General features: G+C 34.2%; 2 protein-coding genes across 3 annotated transcripts in view; one reads left to right on the forward strand and one right to left on the reverse strand.

Annotated features, from left to right (window-relative positions):
- SH2D3C (SH2 domain containing 3C) overlaps positions 1-12,101 on the reverse strand; it is an 85,380-nt gene extending 73,279 nt beyond the window's left edge. The window contains exon 1 of one of the 2 annotated variants that reach the window (XM_072431365.1): positions 11,653-12,101. In XM_072431365.1, coding sequence (XP_072287466.1) covers positions 11,653-11,692 — 40 coding nt within the window. In that variant the 5' untranslated portion in view covers positions 11,693-12,101. The remainder of the gene's footprint in view (positions 1-11,652) is intronic. The other variant, XM_072431369.1, reaches the window with a different exon arrangement.
- Positions 1-15,619, forward strand: part of CERCAM (cerebral endothelial cell adhesion molecule) — a 461,142-nt gene that overhangs the window by 155,439 nt on the left and 290,084 nt on the right. The gene's annotated exons all lie outside the window — the stretch shown is intronic.

Raw genomic sequence — 15,619 nt, forward strand, 5'->3', positions numbered from 1 at the left:
GTATTTGTTTGCCAGAAATAAAGAAATTTTTCTTGCTTTATTGATAGCAAATGCTATCAGAATAAAATATGTTTTTTTTTTAGAGAAATACAGAAATTTGGCTTTTTTGATAGCAAATGGGACCAAAATAAAATATCTGTATTTTTTGAGAGAAATACAGAAAACTTTCTGGCTTTTTTGATAGCAAGTGCTATCAGAATAAAATATCAAAATTTTTGTGGGAGGAATACAGGAACATTTCTGGCTATTTTGATAGCAAGTGGGATCAGAATAAAATATCTTTATTTTTTTGAGAAACATACAGAAATTTTTCTGGCTTTTTTGAGGGATAACAGGTGCTATTGGAGTAAAATATCTTTTTTTTTAAGGAATTCAAACATTTTTCAGGATTTTTTGATAGATTGCAATTGGGACCACAGTAAAATATATGTATTTTTTAAGGGGAAATACAGAAATATGTCTGGCATTTTTTGATAGCAAGTACTATCATAATAAAATATCTATATTTGTTTGAGAGAAATACAGAATTTTTTCTGTCTTTTTTGATAGATAGCAAGTGGGATCAGAGTAAAATATCTGTATATTTTTGAGAGAAATACAGACATTTTTGATAGATAGCAAGTAAGACCAGAATAAAATATCTGTATTTTTTTGAGAGAAATACGGAAATTTTTCTTGCTTTTTTTGATAGATAGCAAGTGCTATCCGAATAAAATATCTGTAATTTTTTTGATAGAAATACAGGAACTTTTCAGCCTTTTGTGATGGATTGCAATTGGGACCAGAGTAAAATATCTCTATTTTTAAGGGGAAATACAGAAATTTGTTCGGCTTTTTTTGATAGCAAGTGCTATCATATTAAAATATCTGTATTTGTTTGAGAGAAATACATAAATTTTTCTGGCTTTTTTGATAGATAGCAAGTGGGATCAGAATAAAATATCTGTATGTTTTTGAGAGAAATACAGACAATTTTGATAGATAGCAAGTGAGGCCAGAATAAAATATCTGTATTTTTTGAGAGAAAAACAGAAAATTTTCTGGCTTTTTTGATAGATAGCAAATGCTATCAGAATAAAATATGTTTTTTTTAGAGGAATATAGAAATTTGGCTTTTTTGATAGCAATTGGGACCAAAATAAAATATCTGTATTTTTTGAGAGAAATACAGAAATCTTTCTGGCTATTTTGATAGCAAGTGCTATCAGAATAAAATATCTATATTTTTTTAGAGAAATAATGGAACTTTTCTGGCTATTTTGATAGCAAGTGGGATCATAATAAAATATCTTTATTTTTTTTGAGAGACATACATAATTTTTAACACTTTTAATTTTTAACAATTTTTAGCACCATAGATAACAGGTGCTATCAGAATAAAATATCTGTTTTTTTTTAAAGAAATTCAGAAATTTTTAAGGCTTTTTTGATAGATTGCAATTGGGACCAGAGTAAAATATTTGTATTTTTTAAGGGGAAATACAGAATTTTTTCTGGCTTTTTTTTAATAGCAAGTGCTATCATAATAAAATATCTGTGTTTGTTTCAGAGACGTACAGAAATATTTCTGGCTTTTTTGATTGATAGCAAGTTGGATCAGAATAAAATATCTGTATATTTTTGTGAGAAATACAGACATTTTTGATAGATGGCTAGTGAGACCAGAATAAAATATCTGTATTTTTTTTTGCGAGAAATACATTTTTCTGACTTTTTTGAAGCAAGTGCTTTAAGAATAAAATATCTGTATTTTTTGAGAGATATATAGAATTTTTTTCTGGCTTTTTGATAGCAAGTGGGATCAGAAAAAATATCTTTATTTTTTTGAGAGAAATATAGAATTTTTTTTGGCTTTTTTGATAGCAAGTGCTATCAGAATAAAAAGTCTGTTTTTTTTTAGAGAAGTACAGTCATTTTTTTTCTTTTTTTTTTAAAGATAGCAATTGGGATTAGAATAAAAAATCTGTATTTTTTGAGAGAAATTCAGAAAACTTTCTGGCTTGCTTTGATAGCATGTTTGATCAGAATAAAATATCTTTATTTTTTTGAGAGAAATACTAGAATTTTTCCGGCTTTTTTGATAGCAAGTGTGATCAGAATAAAATATTGGTATATTTTTTGATAGAAATACAGAAAACTTTCTGGCTTTTTTTGATTGATAGGAAGTGGGGCCAGAATAAAATATCTTTATTTTTTTGAGAGAAATACAGACACTTTTGATAGATAGCAAGTGTGACCAGAATAAAATATCTGTATTTTTTTTAGAGAAATTGTTTTTGTTTTTTTTGATAGCAAGTGGGATCAGGATAAAATATCTGTGTTTTTTGGGGGAAATACAGACATTTTTCTGGCTTTTTTTTTAGCAATTGGGACCCGATTAAAATATTTGTATTTTTTGAGAGAAATACAGAAAACTTTTTGGCTTTTTTTTATAGGAATTGGTACCAGAGTAAAATATCTGTATTTTTTAAGGGGAAATACAGACTCTTTTCTGGCTTTTTTCATAGCCAGTGGGACCAAAATGAAATATCTGTATATTTTTGAGAGAAATACAGATATTTTTCTGGGTTTTTTGATAGAAGGTGAAACCAGAATAATAAAAAATTTTTTTAAGAGAAATATAGAAATGTTTTTGGCTTTTTTGATTGCAAGGTTGATCAGAATAACATCTGTATTTAATAGAGCAATACAGAAATTTTTCTGGCTTTTCTAAGATAGCAACTGCTATCTGAATAAAATATCTGTATATTTTTTAGAGAAATACAGAAAATGTTTTGGCTTTTTTGATAGATAGCAAATGCTATCAGAATAAAATATGTTTTTTTATTTAGAGAAATACAGAAATATGTTTGGCTTTATTGATAGATAGCAATTGGGACCAGAATAAAATATCTGTATTGTTTTGAGAAAAATACAGAATTTTTTTGGCTTTTTTGATAGCACGTGGGATCAGAATAACATATCTGTTTTTTTTTTTAGAGAAATACAGACATATTTCTGACTTTTCTGATAGCAAGTGCTTTAAGAATAAAATATCTGTATTGTTTGAGAGAAATACATAATTTTTTCTGGCTTTCTGATAGCAAATGGGATCAGAATAAAACATGTGTTGTTTTGTTTTAGAAAAATACAGAAATTTGTTTGGCTTTTTTGATAGATAATAATTGAGACCAGAATAAAATATCTGTATTTATTGAGAGAAATACAGAAAACTTTCTGGCTATTTTAATAGCAAATGGGATCAAAATAAAATATCTTTATTTTTTGAGAGAAATACAGACATTTTTCTGGCTTTTTTTGATAGATAGCAACTGCTATCAGCATAAAATATCTAAATTTTTTGGAGAGAAATACAGATTTTTTTTGGCTTTTTTGATAGCAAGTGGGATCAGAATAAAACATCTTTTTTTTTAAAAAGAAGTACAGAAAAATTTCTGGCTTTTTTGATTGCAAGTGGGATCAGAATAACATATCTGTATTTTTTGAGAGCAATACAGAAATTTTTCTGGCTTTTTTGATAGATATCAAGTGGGATCAGAATAAAATAACTTTATTTTTTTGGGAGAAATACAGAAACTTTAAATAAAATATCTGTATATTTTTGAGAGAAATGCTATCAGAATAAAATATGTTTTTTAAAGAAATACAGAACTTTGATTGGCTTTTTTGATAGATAGCAATTGGGACCTGAAAAAAAATCTGTATTTTTTGATAGAAATATAGAAAACTTTCTGGCTTTTTTTTGATAGATAGGAAGTGGGACCAGAATAAAATATCTTTATTTTTTTGAGAGAAATACCTACAGTTTTGATAGATAGCAAGTGTGACCAGAATAAAATATCTGTATTTTTTTGAGAGAAATTCAGAATTGTCTTTGGTTTTTTTGATAGCAAGTGGAATCAGAATAAAATATCTGTAGTTTTTGGGGGAAAAATCAGAATTTTTTCTGGCTTTTTTGATAGCAATTGGGACCAGATTAAAATATCTGCATTTTTTGAGAGAAATACGGAAAACTTTTTGGCTTTTTTTGATAGCAATTGGAACCAGAGTAAAATATCTGTATTTTTTAAGGGGAAATACAGAAATTTTTCTGGCTTTTTTCATAGAAAGTGCTATCATAATAAAGTATCAGTATTTCTTTGAGAGAAATACAGAAATTTGTATGGCTTTTTTGATAGATAGCATGGGTGATCAGAATAAAATATCTGTATATTTTTAGGAGAAATACAGACACTTTTCTGGCATTTTTGATAAGCAGTGGGACCAAAATAAAATATCTGTATATTTTTGAGAGAAATACAGACATTTTTCTGACTTTTTTGATAGATAGAAGGTGGGACCAGAATAAAATATTTTTTTAACAGAAATAAAGAAATGTTTTTGGCTTTTTTTATTGCAAGTGGGATCAGATCAGATAACATCTGTATTTTTGAGAGCAATACAGAAATTTTTCTGGCTTTTCTAAAAGATAGCAAGTGCTATCCGAATAAAATATCTCTATTTTTTAGAGAAATACAGGAATTTTTCTGGCTTTTTTGATAGCAAGTGGGATCAGAATAAAATATCTTTATTTTTTTGAGAGAAATGCTGAAAACTTTCTGGCTTTTTTGATAGATGGCAGGTGCTATCTCAATAAAATATCAGTTTTTTTAGAGAAATTCAGAAATGTTTCTGTTTTTTTGATAGATAAGCAAGTGGGGTCAGAATAAAATATCTGTATTTTTTTATACCAGTTGGGACCAGAATAAAATATCTGTATTTGTTTGATAGCAAGTGGCATCAGATTAAAATATCCATATATTTTTGAGAGTAATACAGACATTTTTCTGGCTTTTTTTATAGATAGCAAGTGGGACCAGAATAAAATATGTAGTTTTTTGAGAGAAATACAGAATTTGTTTTGGCTTTTTTGATAGCAGGTGTGATCAAAATAACATATCTGTATTTTTTGTGTGAAATACATACATTTTTGATAGATAGCAAGTGCGATCATATTAAAATATCTGTATTTTTTGTAGAGCAATACATAATTTTTTTCTGGCCTTGTTGATTGCAAGTGGGATCACAATAAAATATCTTTATATTTTTGAGAGAAATACAGACATTTTTCTGGCTTTTTTGATGGATAGCAAGTGCTATCAGAATAAAATATCTGTTTTTTATAGAGAAATACAGAAATTGTTTTTTTCTGGCCTTTTTGATAGTAATTGGGACCAGAACAAAAACTTTTTTATTTATTTTTTGAGAGAAGTATGGAAATTTGTCTGGCTTTTTTGATAGCAAGTTCTATCAGAATAAAATATCTGTTTTTTTTTTTTTAGAGAAATACAGAACTTTTTCTAGCTTTTTTGATAGCAATTGGGACCAGAATAATATAACTGTATTTTTGGAGAGAAATAAAGAAAACTTTCTGGCTTTTTTTGATAGCAAGGGGATCAGAATAAAATATCTTTATTTTTTTGTAGAGCAATACATAATTTTTGTCTGGATTTTTTGATAGCAAGTGGGATCAGAATAAAATATCTTTATAATATTGAGAGAAATACAGACATTTTTCTGGCTTTTTTTTTATTTATAGCAAGTGCTATCAGAATAAAATATTCTGTATATTTTTGAGAGAAATACAGAATTTTTTTCTGGGTTTTTTGATAGATATGAAGTGGGACCAGAATAAAATATCTGTATTTTTTTGAGAGAAATACAGAATTTCTTTTTGGCTTTTTTTATAGCAAGTGGGATCAGAAAAAAATAGCTGTAGTTTTTTAAGAACAATACAGACATTGTTCTAGCTTTTTTGATAGCAAGTGGGATCAGAATAAAATATCTTTTTTTTTTAGAGAAATACAGAAATTGTTCAGGCTTTTTTTTATAGATAGCAAGTGCTATCAGAATAAAATATCTTTTTTTTTAGAGAAATACAGAAATTGTTCTGGATTTTTCGATAGCAATTGGGACCAGCAAAAATTTCTGTATTTTTTTGAGAGAAATACAGAAAACTTTCTGGCTTATTTTGATAGATAGCAAGTGCTATTAGAATGAAATATCTGTATTTTTTGAGAGAAATATACATTTTTCTGGCTTTTTTGTTAGATAGCAAGTAAGATCAGAATAAAATATCTGAATTTTGTTTATGAGAAATACAGACATTTTCCTGGCTTTCTTATGAATATCAAGTGTGATCAGAATAAAATATCTTTATTATTTTGAAAGAAATACAGAAATTTTTCTGGCGTTTTTGATAGAAAGCAAGTGGGATCAGAATAAAATATCTGTATTTTTTTTGAGAGAAATACAGAAATTTTTCTGGCTTTTTTGATAGATTGCAAGAGGTATCACATTGAAATAGTTTTTTGGAGTGTAGGACAGAAATGTTTCTGCCTTTTCTGATAACTAGCAAGAGGTAGCAGGAAAAACTGCACAATCTGTATATTTCAAGATATACAGAAGGCTCCTAACCTGTCCCTGTCACAATTCACTTTTTTCCCTGCTTCTTTACCTCACACAGAACACAAGATTGAGTGACTAACCCCTCCCTCCTTCCCTGTACATATGCCTGTTCTGATATCTCTGCTGATTGGGCTGCTGGGCCTCGCTGTGCATCCTGGGAGCAAATGATTCGTTCCAAGCCACGCCATTCCCGCCAAGAATATTTACCATTCCGGCCCCCTGCATTTTCCCTTGTTTGTTCGGAGAGAACACGACCTCATGGCGAATTACAAGGCTGTTCATGCTTAAATGTTCGGAAAACGAGAAAGGCTCGATTCGCCGCGAGATCGAACTTACAAATCTTGTTCGCTCATCCTTAGTAGACACACAGTCCAACTTCTCTCATAGAACTGATGCTACATAGCATGACAATATACACAAATGCTTGGCAATATTTTGCATTAGGTTGAAAATACTAAACCACAGCATTGCACAGTGTGACAGCACATACCCGGCAGGCCCCTGTAGGCATAAGTATGTAAGATAACTTCCGGTAAATTTAGGTACCTTAAATTCAGTACCATGAGTATTCTAAATCCCACAGTGTCTGGTGTGCAAATATTGACCCATAGTCCCAGGTCATCCCCCAGCTTCACTAATTGTCACCATTATAGCAATAACCCAATAGTGTAGCTAGAAGTTTGAAGACTGCATTGCTGTACTTTAAGCTATGGAAGATAGGTGAATATATTTACAAACCAAAGCATGCTGAGATTTCAGACCCAAAGGTGCACAATAGGACAGCTGACATGATGTGAAGATACCCTGAATTGCCTTGTTTACAATGCCTGAAGCAGCAATTTCAGTTGGAAATATGCCTGATATACAGTTAGGTCCATACATATTTGGACAGACAACTTTTTTTCTAATTTTGGTTTTGTACATTACCACAATTAATTTTAAATGAAACAACTCAGATGCAGTTAAACTGCAGACTTTCAGCTTTAATTCAGTGGGTTGAGAATAAACAAAAGACCAGGGGGGCAGATTAGATATTGCTATACACTCTTTGTTACATTGTGCTTTGCTACACCCATTGCTGCCCATCTAATTCATATAAAACAAGCTTCTGTGTTTGGCTGGCAAAGACCCTCAAAATACTTTTTCCTCAATGCAGTAAAATGAGTGCTGTAATTGAAGGAGCATAGTTCATCTGAATATTCTGTGTTAACTTTAAATGTACTGACTGGCACTTTGCTGGGCTGTATAAATGTGCATTTTTTTAATAATGTGCAATAATGTGCGCCATTCTGCTGCTTTTTAAATGACCACCTCTGTTTTTTTACATATTTACCAAAGACCAACTAAAAGGCTTTGAATAGAATGGGGAAGTGTTGGAGCTCCAACTGTACTTTATTAGAGAGGTCTCTTCTTACTTCTCATTCTGTAGACAAAAGTTTCACCAGACAAAAAAAAATGAGTAAATATTGAAGAGGAACACAGAGTTGGGTTATCAGTAAAGAAATTGAAAGCCAAGGTAGGAATTACCATTCGTGTCTGTTGAGACCATTTTCTTTGGAACAGAAAATTAATTTCCTTAGAGTGGAACTAAACTCGCTCATTAGGATCTTTGGCCATCTTGATGGGCCAGGTGGGAATGAGAACACTCCCATGCATACACTCAAGCATTTAATTCATTCATGCATAGACATTTGCCATGCAGTAAGGGTTCTGTTGGTTGCTACTGAAAACCAAAAGCATCAATACAACTTATCTACAGACAGGCCCCTGGAACCCAGGCCTGTCCATTCAAATCAACCACACATAACAGCTGTGAAATTAAAATGTGACATGTAGTAAAGCAGGGTAATCATTGTGCTGGATGTAGCTTATCTTAAAAGTGGATAGTGGCGAATGAAAATGGGAACATGCCATCCCTTACAATGTCCTGGGTGTGTGAGAACAGAGTAATGATAAAACCTCTTACACTTCTTGAAATGAGGAAGTGAGAAATCGTCTTTCTCAGCAGTGTACACCCTAAACCACAAACTTCAATTTATGGTTTAAGTGATCAAATATAGCTTTTTGTAACATTTCCCTTAGGCTTGGTTTTAGGTTAAAGAATTGCAGAATTTTCTAATCAATTTAAAATGGACCTTTCACCTTCAGAGGAAAATGGCAGACTATATGCTCCTGAACTTTGATGGTCATTTTTTTTTTGGAAAACATAGTTACAAGCCCACTCTTCTGATTAGTGTTTGCTTAAACTGGTTTTCTTCCTGCTTCCCACATTTGGCCCTCCTGCTGAGATCTAGATTGCTGGTAGACAGTCCTGAAGCCTCCTGGGATAATTTGACCAAACATGGGAAGGCTTCAGGATAGTTTACCAACATGCCCAATGTTGGTGGTGCTGACCAAGTTAGGTAGGTAGGAGAGCTTGTCACTTGAAAAACTTGTACTTACAAAAAGTATAAAATAGTGATATAGGCAGCTGAAGTTATAGACATAAATAATGGTTTTCTGTAAAGCTGAATCTGGCCATGCCCTTCCCACCCACCAAGGCCCCAAAATAGGTATTAATTCCATTCAGTAAAAGAACAATTTAAAGGTTCTGGAGGCAGAAGGGGTAGATTACCATTTATTGAACATTAGTTGACAGACAACTTGTGAAAAGCTGGCCAAGAAGTATTTTCTACAATATAGTAGCTAAGCTTTATTCTTTTCTGGTTCACCAACAACAAGTTTAAGTTTGAAAAATGTATGCACATGGTTCTGGCATTTAGTTAAAACATAGCACATCTCTTGATATATATCATGGCACATAAAATAACAGGTGATATTGATACATTTTTATGGTTCCTCCTTTATCAAAGCCAATATAGCTCTCAGAGTCACATTCTTTAGGAAAATAGACTATAAAAGCACCTGACTTGTTTAAACTTCTGACACCAGTACATATTTAAATACTTTTGTATGGTCCAGGAAGGTTTTTTTTTAAATATATACCTGGCTATAGGTATTGGAACACAGTCAGACATATATCTGTTCTGAAGGCCCCCATGCCTTCTTGACCAGTTACTTCTTTAAGCAGTGGAATTTTAGTCACTTGGGCAATGAAGGAGGAGGAGTGTAGATCACAAAAATTAGCCTCTGGGCTAACTAGTAATAGGGTCTTCTTACTTGTCCGGTCATTTTGCTGCCATGTGCTGCCCCACAAACAATTGATCATCATTCCATAACTCGAAAAAAAATAGCAATTGAGAATATTGTCATCCACTGTCTATGGGCACCATCACAGTTTTGTAGAATTCTGTTTTGCTGCAGCAAAATGCTGTCATACAAATAGCCAAAATCAAATATAAAAGTCTTTCTATACCTTTGAGTACATTAAATGTGCTACACATACACAGCTACAGATCTTGTTCAATATTTGTTCTAAACACAGCTGAAGACAGATAAAGTTGCAGCTCTGCATGTGATAAAAATAAAATAGTCAAGACAAGGAGAATGAAATCAGTACCGTGTCCCCAGGGGCTTTACAATACAAATGTACATTGCTAAGAGCACACACTGAGGGTTTCAGGAAAGAAGAGATTACACAAATCAGGACAGGACTCACAGTCACATTTTGCATGACACAGCTGAATATAGGGGTTTAAAGGAAGGCAATCAATATGTTTTACCAAGCTGTGGTAGTTTCTATGAATAAAAGCTGCATTTACATTGATTCTGATCATTACCCAGATTTCTGTCTATATTTTCAACTATTAAAATAAATTTCTTTTCAGCTTTTGTTATAATTTCTCATATAAGTTCTCAGACAGTAATTCAAAGCATTGAACCAAAAAGATAATGCAAGTAGCGTTCTCAAAAGCAAAGATCAAACAATGGCGAAAGTAGAGATTAAGTTCAAAAAGATGTGACACATGGCAACAAATGAGATTTCATTTTTTGTGAGATCACTGAATAATGGGTTATGGTTGCTTAAAGTTGGTTAGCATTCTTTGTTCTTTGCTTTTTTAAAATTCCATAGGAATGGAAAAATATGGTTAGCATAGTTAGTGGTTATCACTGTGACCCGAGAACCCCTTCATGATAATGTCTATGCTGTTACAGGTATTTGAGACTTACATTTCTGCAATAATATTACACAGTATTTAGATGACATAATATTCAGCGCTTTACAAAGTCCATAGTCATGTCATTAGCTGTCAATCAAAATGGCTCACAATCTAATGTTCCTACCATAGTCATAGGTCATTACTTCAAGGTCATATTTGATAGGAAGTCAATTAACCTAACTGCATGTTTTCGGAATGTGGGAGGAAACCAGAGTACCTGGAGGAAACCCACACAAAGACAGGGAACACCTGCAAACTCCATGCAGGTAATGCCCTGGCTGAAATTCAAACCGGGGACCTAGTGCTGCAAAGGCCAGAGCTAACCTCTGAGACACTGTGCTGCCCATTTATGAACATTTTTTATGCATTTTAATAAGGTATTTAAAAAATATTTTTTCTATGTACAAAGAGAGAAATATTCACTAGAGATCTAGAGAGCTCACCTGGATGCTGTAGCTTTGCCATAACATGCAAGCATGCACAATGGCTTCTTCTCGATCCATCTTTGCCTGCCTTGAGTTAGTACATACCAGGATTCTAGACTAAGCTATAAATGTATACTGCAAAAAAAAAAGTACAATCTGGCGGGGCTGAAGATTCATGGCTGAAGATACTTACCGTATTTAGTCTTCTGACCACAAACTACCTACCTGCTAATAGATTTTAAAAGTCTAGCTGATGAAAATTGTATAATGTAAATGTTTTTGTGCATTGCATTAGGTCGTGCTTAATACATGTATTTGTACAAAAGTGCAGCATGTTTTTTATTTAAACATAGGTGTGACCTAGCAAAATAATTAAGAGTGGGGGTTGCCTTTGAAATACATTTTCATACAACAAAATACCCATATCCAGTAAAAAATTTTGTCAACATGCACATCTGGAAAACACAGACATGGGCATGAATAATGCAAGGACTTATGGATCATCCAAGCCAGATCCAAGACATAAAAGCTAGATTCAGCCCATCAAGGTGGACCAACTACTAAAACATCACTTATGGGTCACTGGAGCCTATAAAAAGGCTTGTCAAAGTTTTAAGAATAAAGGTCAGCGAGACATTCAGCAACTAAACCACCAAATATTGCAGATCATCAATACTCACTAAATTTTTTGGAGTTTGACTTCTTTGTGCTGTCGCCCATGATGCCACCTTTGATGTCCTGTGATAAACTTGCTGAAGATTTTTTGATCTTTGTCTTTGGATGAAGCTTCCTTACCCCAATCAGTGTAAATTTTCCTACCAGGGTGCAGCTTCTCCCCTCAGCAAAAAGTCATCTTTTACACCATGCTGCTGTTTGATTTCTTCTGCCTGTGGTTGAGGCAGAGCTATTTAACCACAAGATGCAATGTGCAGGGAGGAGCCGTCATGATGTCTATCTGTAAAGTGTTAATTTTTAATGCTGAAAATCTCCCTTTATGTGTGTTACCTTTATCTTTTTATTTTGGACACGTTGCATATTTTGATGTCCATTCAGCTGTGTGCAGAATTGAGGTCTTCGTACTATTTTCTCAAAGTTATCTGTCACCTCTAACAAAGTCATTGGTGATAATCTTCACTTCCGCTTTAGTTCTGCCTGTACCAGTTTCCTGTGAGATGTGCAAGACGTGCACATGCAACAATTCACAATGTTTGATCTGCAGTATCACACAGCAAGTCAAACTAATAAAAAAAAACTAGAAAAAAGAAGCCTGATGGAGGTAAATCGTCAGATGATGGCTGTATAGAAGGGGACCTTTAGAAAAGTTTCCTTTTATATTCTATGATGTCAGTAGAAACAGTGTTAAAGATTACATTTAATCTGCAAATATTTGACCTCCCCTTGTGCTTTCTCCTTGACCTCCTCATCAATCCTCCTCCTCCTCAACATTTGATCTTGGTAATTAAACCTTTCCATTTTCATCACATACTTTTTTTTTTTTGACCCATCAACGTCATCACTTCTGTGCTTCTCTGAGCAATGCAAGCAGATCACAATCGGTTGGAGGGGCCAGCAGGGTGCTGTACATAGATTACTGAAAACACCACAGCATTCAGCCAGATGTTATCCCACTAAGAAACATCCCCTTTTGATGCCTCCACCACTAAAATAACTGAACCTCAGCAATTGAAAGGGGGAACAAGAGACAGTCAGGCTGGGGAGCCACAGCCTAGATGACACTGAATGTCCATTATCAAAGCAATGGGGGGGGGGAGCTGTATAAGACTTTCTACAGCTTCTAATGCACACTGTCAAAAGATAACAGTGTGCAGTGAAATCAGAATAAGCAATAAGTAAGGATGGAGTGCAGCTTTATTACCTTTTATATGCATTTTTGCAGATATATTGGATACTGAAGAATATTGCTTATCAAATGTGCTAAGAGGAAGGTAAGAGTGAAGTTCAACAAAGAAAATCTAACCAATTGGGAGTTGTGTCTTCCCAAAAACATGTAATGGGTGTTTTGCTCAGTTCCTGCTTTATCCATTCCTGGTTCTCTTTTTCTCTGGGCTGCTCGTTTTCTGGGTCCCCTCCTCTTTGATCCCCCGCTTCTCTGTCTCTCCATAATTTATCAATATCTGTATCCACTCTCATGTGTATGCATAACTTTTTCCTTGGGAAGGGGGGGCTTGTTGATTTTTTTGGAATATTTATCTGCCTAAATATGGAAATTATATCCCCTATTAATGCATATAGATATTCAATAAAAGAAGGTTCATACACAAATTAAAGCTGGTCACTCAAACAGTTTATTTAAGAAAACAAGGTGAAACAAAGTACAAAGCAATATTGTCTGATATCTAAACATAGGAGCTTCAATCAATGATATATATATATATATATATATATATATATATATCACATGGACATAAGGTTATTAGTAGTAACCCCTGTAATAATCTAGTTACTGCTTGGTACAATATACAGTAATTACAAAATGGCAAAGTAATACAGTAATACTATAGACACCCATAAGACTACAATCAGGTATATCTTCTGGCTTTCTGCTAAGAGGTTAATGGGTACCTCAGGAGCCTACTTCCTTCAGAAGAGGGCTCCACACCAGCTTACCTAAGGAGACCCTCAGGAGACAAGGAGAGCCAGCAAGCAAGCCAAGAGAGCAAGAGACCTAAATTCTCTTTGTTCCCATTTATACATTAGTAAAAATGTAAAAAGTGCAGTTAACTCCCATTAGGTATCCATGAGGTTCTTGGATTGGTTAGTGCGTGTGTCCTGTACGATGACCATCAGTTGACACACACCCCACTAGATTGGGATTGGTTAATGTAATTTGATAGACCTCCCCACTAAATCTGATATATGAATCTCTAGCTGGAGTCTATGTTTAGGGGTCAATAAAGGTCCAGCTGGGTCATCACCCCAGCCCAACTGTTCAATCATGCCTCAATCTTCTGCTGACTCAGGCTTGATGGATTTATTTCCCCTTGAAGGCTCTACTGGAGATCTGTTTTATCATCTGTTTGTTACTTCTGTGAAGTCCTGGACTTGGAGACCCCCTAGGAGGGCCATATGGCCAGATCAAGTTAAAACAGGTTTAATATTTAAACCTCACATTTGTAGCCCTGCATTCCTGTATTGTTTCATGCTACTTAGATACAGTCTAACTATTGGGATATCTCCTACAGTGTACTATATACATATATCCCCGCACACATACCAATACATACATATATGTATATATATATATATACCTCTATATACATATACATATCTATTTACATATTCATAAACAATCTTTGGGTGCAACAGACCCTCGCTTGTGGCTATCGAAGCATTAGCCACACTAAAACAATGATTGTTTATGTCTGGATTCCATTCATTATTCTCAGTTCTTCAGTTATTAGCATATACAATAAAACTTTCTTTGGAAGTTTGAATTAGGTTTCTGATATGTTAAAAAGAGAAAGGCAATTTAAGTGGTTCCCCGCAGTCTATTGTGCTTTCTTAAACAGTCCATAATTTTCATGATTGTGGTGGAAAAGTCCAATATTATAGACTTATAAGATTTATGCCCAAGCGATCCATCAGTCAAGCCCATCATAGGCATGGGCACTCTGTGCCTTTATTTGAAGTATTTCTTGATTGCAGACACTCCCAGCTGTAGGTTAGTAGGCCTTGGAATCCGCCTGTCTCGTAAGGATACTTAGGGCACATGCATTAAAATCAGCACGTCACTTCCAGGAGAAGCCTTTGTCAGGCCTATTGGGCATTTTAGAAACTCAGGAATATTGTTGTAAATGAACAAAAAATATACTAAGACATAATACTGAGACCTGTCACATTGAATATACTATATTATCTATATATCTATATTACCAGATACACTACCTGTAGCCATCACCACATCATACGACTACACATATTTCATCGGTCTGGGAAGTATGCCTGCCAATCCCTTTGCATGCCTTCTGCTGTCCCTCCTCCCCATCTGTGCTGTATCAGCAATACCGACAGTGTACCGGAATATGTGTCTAGCTTGGCAGGATCTCGAGCTGGGGATTTACCATTACCTTGTGAAGCAGACACCTTACAAGAATATGCGTCCAGCTTGGCAGAATCCCGGGCTGGGGACTTACTATTACCGTGTGCTGCAGACTGCAATAGTGCACATACCTCATGGCTTGGGCACTCAGGTACACTGACTCCTCTTGTTTCCCTGGGAGAGGTCACATTGATAAGCAATTGCAAGGAAGCAAAACAAGTTCATCCAGAATCAGACATGGAATCAAATCCAGAAAAGTGTGTCTAAAGAAGATGTCCTCAGTGGAGGCTAGCCTCAGGCAATGGTAGCCTAAGTACAATGGTACTGATTTATATCACTCACTATTCACTAAGGTCTCATCTAGAGATGAGCCAATCGAAGCTGACGAAGTGGAATTCGATCCGAATTTCAGAAAAAATTTGATTAGCAACAAATCTGAATTTCCCCATGATTCGTGGTAACGAATCGCAATTTTTTTATAAAATGGCGGCTACACCTGTGAGGACATGGGGCAAGGAACTCGGGGAAGGCGGGATGACCCATAATGCCATGCATGCAGCCAATCAGCAGCCAGCCAGTCCTGTGAT

Source organism: Pyxicephalus adspersus, chromosome Z (genome assembly GCF_032062135.1).
Source record: "Pyxicephalus adspersus chromosome Z, UCB_Pads_2.0, whole genome shotgun sequence".
NCBI lineage: Eukaryota > Metazoa > Chordata > Amphibia > Anura > Pyxicephalidae > Pyxicephalus > Pyxicephalus adspersus.